General features: G+C 55.8%; 1 protein-coding gene across 2 annotated transcripts in view; it reads right to left on the minus strand.

The window, feature by feature from the left end:
- Window positions 1–11,140, minus strand: part of CRMP1 (collapsin response mediator protein 1) — a 63,753-nt gene extending 52,613 nt beyond the window's left edge. Inside the window, exon 1 of one of the 2 annotated variants that reach the window (XM_061145162.1) lies at window positions 10,760–11,140. In XM_061145162.1, coding sequence (XP_061001145.1) covers window positions 10,760–11,140 — 381 coding nt within the window. Of the gene's footprint in view, window positions 1–6,506; window positions 6,719–10,759 lie in introns of those variants that run through there. The other variant, XM_061145163.1, reaches the window with a different exon arrangement.
- Between the last annotated feature and the right edge of the window lie 603 nt (window positions 11,141–11,743).

Below are 11,743 nucleotides of genomic sequence, written 5' to 3' on the forward strand. Positions count from 1 at the left end.
ACTATTTCACCCATGAGACTGTGAGATCCTTCACCCCAGAGACTACAGCTTACTCCCATACAAGTTGTTAGCTGGGTGACCTGTGGTAAGAACTTAATCTCTGTGTTCCAGTTGGTTTTTTTTTTTTCCTGTTAGTGGAGCTAATCAAAGCACCCAACTCACAGGATTACTTAAGTAAAAGCTCTCGGCACACTAAATACTGGCCTGTGAAGCCCAATGCCTTATGCTGAATGTTCTGTGTTTTCGAGGAAGCAGGAAAAGGTTCCATTGCTTTTATCAGCTTCTCAAAGGAGTCTGACCCTAGAAAGTATTTAAACCAGTTTGCACTGTGTGCTAAGCCACTTCAGCCGTGTCTGACTCTTTGCAACCCTATGGACTGCAGCCCACCAGGCTCCTCTTTTCATGGAATTCTCCAGGGAAGAATACTGGAATGGGTTGCCATTCCCTCTTCCAGGGGATCTTCCCAACCCAGGGATTGAATCTGCATCTCTCATATCTCCTGCATTGGCAGGCGGGTTCTTTACCACTAGTACCACCTGGGAAGTCCAAACCAGTTTAAAAGGTGCCCAATAACAAAAGTTTTATTTTGAATCCATTTTGTTCTCCATGCTCAGAAACAAAGAATAGCAAAAAGAAAAAAAGAGGGGGGGAGAGGAAAAATAGTTAAGAAAAATCCAAATATTGTACTTAGAAATTGTACTAAAGAACTGGGAATAATTTGGAAAGGAGAAGGTCCTAGGTAACTGAGAAATATCTTCCAGAGCCTCCAGGAGTATCAGTGTGAAAGAGGAAGAAATCTGTGAAAAATTCTGAGGGCAAAAGGCAGACTCTCCCTCTCATATTAAGACTTTCCAACAACAGAAGTAAGGAGGAGTAAGCAGGAGTAAGGAGGCTGCTGTGCAAAATGGTGATCTCCCTGCCACTGGAGGTAAGCAAGGACAGGGTACTTAAAACTCCTACACTAGAGGGGAGGCTGGGGGTGGAGGAGAAGCATTGGACACTCTTTTCTGCTGCCTCAAATGTATAAACACAGAAAAAATTAAAAGGTTTTTCTCAACTTTGATGCTGTATAAATCAAATATTTGCTTAGGACTGAATCGCTAAGGTTCTATGAATACAGTCTAATATTAATATAAAATACATGCGTGTATGCTAAGTCACATCAATTGTGTCCAACTCTTTGTAACTGCATACACTGCAGCACACCAGGCTTCTCTTTGCTACATAGAGAAATTAAGTGACTTACCAAAATTACACAGCAAGTAAGCAGAACAACTAGGATTCAAACCCAGAGAGTTTGGCTTCAGAATCCACATTCTTCCACGCTGCCTTTATCACCATCCTCCCAGCTCAAGAACTTTCAGAGGCCTCCTATTACCCTCAGAATAAAGTCAGGATTTCCTATAACTTGGAGCTGAAGTATCTACTCCAATTCTGTAAAGAAAAGGGATCTGAGGCCCAGAGAAGGACTGACTTGTCCAAGATCAAACACCCCATTTGCATTTGAGCCAGACTTAGAACCCATGGGCTATTCCCATCACTTTGGGCACATTCTTCCTGACTTCTAAAGCCTTGTAGAATTCTCCAGTTCCCCGGCCATTCAAATTTATTTCAAGTTCCTCATCCTCGGATTCAGCTATGTAAAATCCTCACTCTGCTGATCACATTCATTCTCCAGCCCAGGTCTTGTCCATGCTGTTCCACCTGCCTTGCATGCTTTTCCTGTGTCTACACCAATCAAACCCCTCAACACCTAGCTCATGCCATCCCCCAAGCCCCAAGAGACCAACTCCAATTGCTTCTGGCAAGAGCTGAGCCCCCCCTTCTCTGAACACCTCTAACACCTGTGCTCTATTCCAGAGATTGCCCTCTGGTCATTTTTCAGTCATTCCAAGTATGTGCAATTTTTCATTTAGCTGGAAAGGTCAAGATCATGAAATATGTGTTTCTAACCACCCATTGCATCTTGCATAATTCAAGGAACAGAGAAGATCTGCAGTTAACAGTCGGTGATTACCTGTCATTCTGTATCTTCATCTCCTGTGTTGGGCGGGGGGAACTGTCATCTGTTAGCCACTCACTATGTGCATTCACAAATGTTATATTATGTGTTTTCATGTACTCAGTCTTGGCCAAGTTCATTATAAAACACAGGCACTCAGGGCTAAGTGGCTACGGTTATGTTAGAGAAGATGTCACAACGCAGTATCACTTGCATGCTCTCTGATACACTTTTTAAGAATCTAGTTTAAAATAATTTTACCCCAAAGAATATGGCCAACTACTCCTTGACTGATCATGAACTTGACCAAGCTGAGACTGTCTGCTTCTGTGCCCCGGATGACAGAAGCCCCGATTCAGAACAAGATGTCCGCTAGCCCTGCTCCTGTGGGCCAGATCACTGGCGCAGGTTTGGTCTCTGCTCTTCCTTGAGTCTCAGTCCTGCTAGTCTACTTCCCTCCGACTTCACTAGATGCATGACAAATCCCTGTAGGCATCTCAAATTCTTTGCATAAAAAAGCACCAAGATAAAACACATAATTAAAGGTAGGCTGAACACCATCTCTGGGAAGAAACAAGCTTTTTGCACATCTGCCTATTAGGTAATTGAGTCTGATGTACTTTTTATTTAATGATCACTTTCTTACCTGTTCATCTCATCTTTAATGTTTGAACTAGCACACACTCACACACAAAGATTTCAATCCGATGGTGACTATTTTAGCAGGCAGCCCAGACTATCTACACTTCCCTGCTTGAACGGACCTCTTCATTCCTCCACAGGCCACCAAAGAAGCTTTAAAGACTCTATCATCTAAGTTTACTCTTTGAGAAACAGGCTGCCTTCCTCAGAAGACCCAGTTAAAGATCACACAAATCCTTTTTTTTTGGAAATCCTTTTGAATGCCATAATGGTCTGCAAACATCACAAATGGTCAGTACACATGAAGTCTTGTTTGAAATAATAATAATTCTTGAACCATCTCAGTGGACACTCCTGCCTCCCCTTCAGAGGCTCCATGGGGACACAGTGCATCTGCAGGGCCCCCAGCCCTGGGCCTTTGTTTAGAGCCACACCCAGGATGCCCTCCTCACTTAACCACCCAAGTGGGCACCAAAAACCTGCTTTAAATTAATCCTGGCTGCACCATTATTTTTTAAAAAGCCACAAGTGAAAGGGAGCTTTATTAATATTAAACAATCCTTGGGGGCTGAAACCAAGTGTTTCGATTTTTTTTTTTTCCTCTTCTCTATCAGGCTACTCTACTATCTCAGAAAAAGGTGGAGGCAAAGAATAGAGGAAAAGACACCAGAGTCAAGGTGAGTAGAAGAGGGCTTCTGTGACTCAGCTGTCCCCTGCCTTTGTCCCCACTGTGCCCTATCTGGGGTGTCCCTTCTCCTCCTCTGCTCACATCCTCTCTCCCATCTCTGATTTCACTGCCAAAGCTGCGACCTTATCCCCTTTGTTCAGAGGAGTGAGCTGAGGCTCAAGGGGGCACAGAGACCCAACATCAAGGGGACTTAAGGATGTATCTTGGTCCTTTTGACAGCCCCACCTACTTGGTCTCTCCACAGGCCACACACACACCATGGCTGCCAAAAACATCTTACCTGTCTCCAAGGTTTGCTCTAATTGCACAGAGAAGCCGCGCTCGGATGCAGAGGTCGGGCTCCGCAAAGCTGACTTCCCTTCAGTTTCTCCAAGGGGTCACACTCTTTGGCCTCAGGGCCTCCCCTGACTCTCAGAGAATCCCCTCCCTCCTCCCTAATTCCCTCCCCCTCCCAGAACTGGGTGTCGCTGCGATGGTCCCCTCAAGCCTCCTCTATTTCCCTTGTAACAACCCCCGCCCTCCCTACACACACACACTTTGTTACCATTTCAGGCTGAAATGTCTGTCTTTAGGAAACTCCGCAATGGTGAAGGACACCCCCATCCCATGCCCACTTTCCTTAGCACCCAGAAGGTGCGTGGAACAGACCAGATCCTATTATTATTATTAACCTACGAACTGAGTACTATTGAACAGGTTAAGGGAGCAGCAAGTGAAAAGCCACAATGCCCATCCACTCACTGGATGGCATTCGGTTCTCGTCACTTCTTGCGCATTATCAGCCAAAGGTTCTCAAGAAGCTGTGGGCCCTACAAAGGAGCTCCATCCAAGTCCATCGTCTCTGGCTTCTCCTCTAACCACACACCTTTCTAGCTGGAGTGGACTACATGCTCAGTGGCTCAGTCGTGTCCAACTCTTTGTGAGCCCGTGGACTGCAGCCCTCCAGACTCCTCTGTCCATGGAATTTTCCAGGCAAGAATATTGGAGTGGCCTGCCATGTCCTACTCCAGGAGTGGACTATGTGGACTACATTAAACACAAATGCCTTGTCAAGGACAACTTTTCCAGGAACTAAGGGTCATTTTCAGCATCTCTCCTCCCCACACTACTGGAGCTGTCAGAGCCACTCATCTGATTCTCTTTAACACACAGGTTGACTGCCTGCTTTGCAAAAGCACTAAAGAAGCAGGATCAGCCAGAAGTTCTGAAGCCCTTGCTGTGTGCCCACCAAACACTAAGCCCTTTGCCAGGGTCCTCTTGAATGCTTCAGGGTCCTGTGAAATAGCCAGGGCTTGGCGCACTTTGGATAGCAAAGCCCCAAGGCTCAGAAAGGAGGCAGAGCAGGGATGAACACCCAGATCCATCTGGTACAAAAGCCGGGCTAGTTCAGCTCCACTCCAGAGGGCCACAGCCAGCAGGCAGAGAGACTACTGCGGTTGTATAGACAGAACCATACAACACCAGTGGCACTGCTCCCATAGACCCACCTCAAAGACCATCTTGCTAAACTTCCTTCATGGAAACGGGGGTCCAGTACAGGATATACAGACCTGCTGTGGTCCATGGCCACAAAGGTACCCAGGCCTCCGAACTCATCCGTCACTGCATCACCTCCATCTCCTGCCTCAGTTCCCCTGGGGACAGTGTCAGAGTCCAGAAGCTGGGACTGGCTTCTACAAATATTCCACACTTTCCTCCCACACTGCCTGGCCCCAGGGCAACCACATCCCTCCTATGGATTCTTAGCCAGCTACAGCATTAAGGGATTGGTCACATACACCTCTGTATCTCAGAGGGCACAGATTAGGGATGGCTAAGAGGTGGGCCCATCTCTGGATGTGACTCAGCAAAGGTCGGCTGACAAGACCTGAAGCTGGGCCAAGGAGGAGTTTTCTAAGGGAGACTCAGTCCAGAGTTGGGCAGGAGGCCGGGCTCTTCTGGAGAGGCCGGGGACCAGCCCCTTCCCAACCGTCCTATCAACTGCGCCCCAGGGCTCCAGCCTCTGAGAGCTTTAGGTGGACAATGCCTCCTTCAGAAGGCTTATTGAGAAGATTCAATAAAACAAGATCCACAATACACTGGGCAGATAAGTGGGTAACATCAGTTCCTTTCTCCTTACCCAATGCGGCCCTCTCCAAGGTGCTTTGGGGCCATCCCTGAGCTTTTATCCCTTCTGGATAAAAGAGGATGCTAGATTTCCTGTCTCAAACCTCAAGCATCTTCTCGAGGATTCCATGGAGATGGAATTCCAGCAGGCCACCTACCAGCACCTAGCTGCTCAGATACCAGCCACCCAAGGCCCATGGTTTGCCCCAGCACCCGAGGTCCACATCCCTCAGGAACCGTGTGGTTCAGCTCTAGAGACCGGCAGGCAACAAGGATGGAGGCCAGGTCTCCAGGCCCTGCTGTGCCCTCAGCTCACCACCCTGAGACAAAGCCGAAAGACCTAGGATCCTTTGTTTCCGGCCACACCCAGGGACCCAGAGGACCGCTCACCCCCTACCTCCATTCCTAACCCCCATCCCCAACCCCAGTGTTAACCCTTTCAGAGCCATAGCCCCCCCCAGAGACTCTCCATCAGGTTATTTTTAGCTGCCGTGAGGACTGGGAGGGGCTCCTCCATCATGGCGCTTGTCTCCAGGTCCAGACTTCCACTCCACCGGTCTGGGCGGGAAGTGGGGGGCAATACTCGACCCTTTCCCCTTCTTAGCAGGCAAGGAACGCTGCCGCGAGAGCCCAGAGCTGGACGGTGCAAAGCCCCCCCTTCTACCCCCGCGCTGGAGTTTCAGCTCCAGGACAAGGAAGGAGCGGGTTCGGACCCCCGCGCCCCTCCCTCTTTTGTTCAGCTCCGCATCCTCTCAGTCCGCGCCATCCTCTGGCACATCCCGCGGCGAAGGGGGCGGGGGGCGGTGGCCGCGGGGGAGGCGGCTGCAAGCCCGCGGGGAAGGGGACCCGAGGCTCCAGCCCCGCCCCGCCATGCGGGGCTCCCCCTCCCCCCCATTGTCCCCAGAGGCTGGGGGGGAGGGGGCTCCAGAGCCGAGCCCGGCCCCGCCCCACCCGCCGCGCCGCAGGAAGCCTAGCCGGCCTCCCCTGCGGACCCCGGCCGATCCCCGGCGGCGCCCACCCCTCACTGAACCGAGACCGGCGGGGCTCGGGGGCGGGGGCCCGGCTTACCGTGATGTGCGGGATGCTCTTCTTGCCCTGGTAAGACATGGCCCCCCTCCCCACCTCTGGCGCCCTCGGCCCGGCCGGGGGACTTTGTGGGGCTGGCTTTCGCTCGGTGCGGCTGTCTCGGTCCCGCTTCCCGCGGGCGCGGCGACAAAGGCCCTGGCCCAGTGACGAGAGGCACGGAGGCTCGGCTGCCCGCGGCTGCTCGGCCCGCTCGCCCGCCGCCGCCGCTCCGGCTGCCTGCACCGCCCGGCTCCGCGAGGAGGGCGGGACGAGGGCGGGAGGTGGGGCTGCAGACAGACAGCTCCTCCCGGCGGCGCGGAGCCCAGCCCGATTCGCCCCTCTCGCCTCGAACCAGGAAGCGCTTCCCTTCCGATCACCCCCTTCCCGGCACTCCGCCCCCCGCCCCCCCAACCAACCAGCCCCGCCGACCCCCGCCCCGCGCACACGCCCTCGGCTGGGCCCCGGTCTCGCTCTCGCGATTGGGTAGGTCTGGTTTTTTTCAGGGCTCTTTTGAAAGCCAGAGATGGACTTCGGATGCGCAGGCGGAGACCATGGGCAGCGCCACAGGTGTGCGGTCCCGCATGGGGGGCGGCGGCGGTGGAGGGGGGGGGGGGGGCTCCCGGAACGTCTGTGTAGGGGAGGGAATGTGGGCCGGATGCCCAGAACCACCCTCCACCTCGGCTGCTGGAGTGTTTGAGGGTGCGGTGCAGCAGCCTCCCGCCTTTGACCTCTCATTCCACAGCCTCCGTTTGTCTGCTGCACCCCTCGCAGCACAGCTCAAGCACATCTCCAGTCCCAAGTCCAAGCCTTTATTCAAACTGTGCCCTCTCTCGGAATGTCTTACCTCCTCTACCAGACTCATCTCTAATGGCTTTTCCATGAAGCTCTTCTCTGCCACTCCTCCCACCCCCATTACTGAACGCGTCTCTCCGAGGACTCAGTAGGAACCTCCCTGCAACAGCAGGGACCCCCAAAGACAAGGCCCTAATTAGTGGCTGACCTGCTGTACCGTCTGCAGGCCACCCCCCTCACATCACACAGCCCCCTGCCATCGGGGCCACCGGGTCATCCCCAGAGCCTGTCTACCAGACAGTGATTGCTGATTTCAGAACCAGACCATTGTCACTAAGATCCCCGCGGTCCCCGGGGCAGGCTAGGGGTCAGGGCGAGGGGTGGGTGGCGGGGGGCGGAGAAGGAAGTCCTGGTTCCCAGTGGAGAGTGAACACCAACCCAGCACCCATAGTCCAGATGGTGCTTTGGGGAGAGGTGAGGAGCAGGCTTGGGCATGGCTTGATAAACTTGACAAAAGAAAGAAAAAGGAGAGCCCTGGCAAGCCCCCATAACACTAGACAGGTGCCCCAAATCTCCAGGCAGATTAAAATGCCGACCTTGTAACTTTCGGCCTACAAAACTCAAACCCTGCGCACAGGTTCTGTTAAAAGACCCCATCTTGTATACATCAAGCTGCCACCCAGAGGAAGGGTGCACTAGGCCTGCTAAAGCCCCCCCCCCCCCCCCCCCCCCCCCACCTCTCAGGTTAGGGCCTGAAGCCCTTACCACCAACGCCACCTGGGAGCCAGCCCTCCAGTCCAGGACCGAGACCAGAGATGCCTGTGCCTTAAAATAAAGATGGGATGGTATGTTCACAAAAGAGAAACAGTTTAGTATTCCAGGAACACTAAGCCATAAGCTTCCCATTTCACAGGTGGGAAATTGAGGCTGACACCCAGGTAAAATATCTCTTGGATATAAAGCATGTTAGCTGCAGCAGACCAGTATCTAGAAGCCAGGTTATGGCATACCTAGTCTGTAGGTCATTCTCCTACATTCACTCATTCAGCCTCGGCTCTGAGCGGGGTCCTAAATTCTTGCCGCTGACCGGAAATTGGGGTCTCCCTCTCCCCCCACTCTATATTCCCTTCCTCAGCGTTGCTAAGTGCTAGATTCCACGAACCAGGGAGTCCCCAGGGCCCATCTGGGCAGGGTAGCTCCAGGGGTGGGGTCGAGAACTCGGGGGAGGGGCGCGGGTTCGCTATTGGCCAAACAGACCACAGCTCCCGAGTGGACTTCCCGGGTACAAAGCGCCGCATTCGCTCAGCCTTGGGCCTTGGCAGACGCTGCGCCTGCGCCACCGAAACCCCTCCTCCCTCCCCAGGAAAGAGGTTTATGGGTTGGGGGGAGGGCGCGGGTCCCTCTGCAACGCGCAGGAGCAGCGAGGCCCGCTGGCTCCGGGACCTGAGCCCCGTGGCCGCTCGGCCTGCGGACAGTAAAACGCTCCCCCAAGGGAGACCGCGAGCCCCTTGGCTTCACGGTCCCGAACCTCGAGTGCTCCTGGGGTCCTTGGCGCGCCCGAGACGCTGCCTTTTGTCCAGAAACCATGGAGAAAGGGGAGCGGGCTAGAGGGGGAGAGGAAGGAGCAGTGGAAGAGGAAGCGACCAGCGTCCCCAAGGGCCGAGGAGCAGCTGCAGAGCCGTCAGGGGCCGAGCCCAGGGCCGATGCTGGCGTTGGTGACATTGACCGCACCTCCTGATGGACGCTCTTCCACAGCTCCCGGCTGTGCACAACGCTCTCTCGCCTCCCTGATACTCCACCACGCCTTGAGGGAGGCTGGGAGGTGCCACCCCCATTTCACAGATGAAGAAGCTGAGGCTCAAGAGGACGCACAGCCCTGACCGGAAACCACGGGTCTCCCGTTATTGGCCTCGGCTTCTAGGTCCGCGGCCCCCGAAGCCTCCCTCTCAGGCTCTTAATCCTGGATCGCAAGTGAGGTCGGACAGCAGGGAAGGAGGTGGGGAGGGAGAGATAGAAAAGGGATACGGACGAGGAAACGGGACCCTCTCGATATCTCCGTTCCTTGCCCCCCTTCCCGCCCCCACTCCAGGCACTGTAGACCTTCCGCGAGGCTCAAGATTCAGGACCACGGAGAGTTCCCGAGCTCCCCGGACAGAAAACCGGGGGTGTGAGGATGGGGGCTGGAGGAGATCCACAATTGGGTCGGAGCAGCCACAGGTCGGCCCAGCCCCCATTCTTCCAGGAAGCCCCCCTCCCCGATTTCTGTCCAGATCAAACTGCGGCTCCCTCACTGTATGCCTCTCATAACATTTAAGGGGAGACGGGTTCATAAAAATGATGATAATGATAAAACTCATAACACACGACGAATGTTTATTAAATGCTCGCTACCTGGTGTCATTAACTGATTTAATTTTCACAGTGAGTCTGTCGCGCCCACCCTGGCCTGGGGTGGGGCTGGAGTGCCAAACAGAGACCCAGCACCCATAGTGGCCTGGGACCTGGGCAGTGCTCAGACATGGAGTTCTGGGGTGAGGCGATGGCTCTCCGGCCGTCCGGTGCTCCAGTTTCCGTTCTCCAAGCACCTGACCATATATCCCACAGCTGGGTCGTCTATCCATCCATCTTCCCCCAGTGGCTCTGGTGACCACCAGCTAAAGGGAGATGAGCCATAGGGCCCAAGGCCTGGCGTTCCCTCTGCCTGATGTTTCCCCCGCTTTCACGAGGAGAAAAACCTCCAAGTCTACTGACCCCGGTTCAAATCCCTGCTCTGTCTCCAACTTGCTCTGTGAAGCAAGCACACTGGCGTCGTGCGGGACTCAGAAACATTCTCTGAAGGTGTCGGGTGATTGCGGCTCGCGGTTTCCAGGTCTATGTGCCCGAGGATCTCAATCTTTAACCAAATCCTTCCCCCCAGAAAACACAGAGGGAGCACTCAAGAAAGGCTTAAGCTTTAAGCCATGTAACCAGAGGCATTTCATTAAACCTCTCCCGGCGCCAGTGACACAGGAGGTGCTCTATAATTCCTCATGAGTGAGTGAATAAATGAAGGGATGAATGCGGAACAGAGCTACTCGTCTTCTTAAGCAGAGAAGGAGGACCTTGGGATGAAATTAACCTCAGAGGGCCCTCTGCGCTCTAAGGGACCATGTGGCGGCTTTAGCCAACTTACTTCCCTTCTCAGAACCTCGGTCTCTCCCTTTCTGCAGAGGAGGAGCAGGGGACTGGATCTCGAAAGACCCTCTGGAGCCTCACGGACTATGCTGGCCAACCTTGACCGAGTGGCCAAACCTCTCCGAACCTGCTGTACGATGGAGTGGGGGAGGGGTCTTGGGCGCTCTCCCAAGCCCGGGGGCAGCGGCCCCCAGCACTCCGGCCCCCGGGCACTGCCTTCGGGCGGCCCCACGCCCCGCGCCCCGAGGGCCCCGCCCCCTCCGTCCGGCCCACGCGCGCCCCGAGGGTACCTGGCCATTGTCCCGGCCGAGTGGCAGGTCGCGGGGCGCGGGGCAGCGGATGCGCAGCGCGGGCGGTCTGTCGTCGCGCTCGCCCGGCGAGCTGACGGCCGAGCCCGAGGGCTCGCTCACGTCGCTGGCCGTGTCCTCGCTGCCGCCGGGCCCCGGCAGGCCGACCGCATCAAGCCGGCCAGCACTGCGCGGCGTGCGCGCCGAGCCGCGGCGGCCCACGCTGTACGCGTCGAAGTCGATGGTCTTATTCTCGTAGGCGCCCTCCACCGCGGCGAACATGCCGCCGTACTTCTGGCGCGGGGTCTGCGCCGCGCTGCCCGGCCGCGCCAGGTACACGGGCAGGTCATCCTCCGTGTTCCACGCGCGCCGCCGGTCCGCCATACCGGTCCAAGGCCGGCTGCCCGACCGCGCCCCCGCCCGCCCGCCCGCAGCCCTGGCCACCGCCGTGCGCCGCGCTCCGCGCTCGGTGCGGGCCCGCGGCTGCCCAGGCGCGACTGCGGCCCGGGCAGGGGCGGGCCGGGGTGCGGGCCGGGGCGGGGCTGGGGCGGGGCCGGGGCGGGGCCTCCGGGCGGCTGTCGAAGAGCACCGCGGCCGGCTACAAAGGACCGGGAGGCGGGGACCGCGGCGAGGGCGTGGAGGGACCGTGACGTGCCCTCGCCGCAGCGCCGAGGGCGGGCAGCCCAACTGCAGTGCCCCCGCCGCACCCCCTCTCCCCGCCCCCAGGCCGAGCGCAGGGCGCGAGGGGTGCGAACCACGGGCACGCACACACGGCCAAGCACACGTAGGTTGGTATTAGCTCAGCAGACAATTACGCCATACAAACACGTGAGAGATGTACAAACATGCCGGAGCACACGAGAGTCGCTTACACACACGCTCCCCAGACACACTCAGCCTCTTTCACGCACATCATTGGTAATTTTGCATACACAGACATGCTTGTATATATTCCTAGTCGATCACACACACATACATAGACACAAG

Source organism: Dama dama, chromosome 6, assembly GCF_033118175.1.
Source record: "Dama dama isolate Ldn47 chromosome 6, ASM3311817v1, whole genome shotgun sequence".
NCBI classification, from domain to species: domain Eukaryota; kingdom Metazoa; phylum Chordata; class Mammalia; order Artiodactyla; family Cervidae; genus Dama; species Dama dama.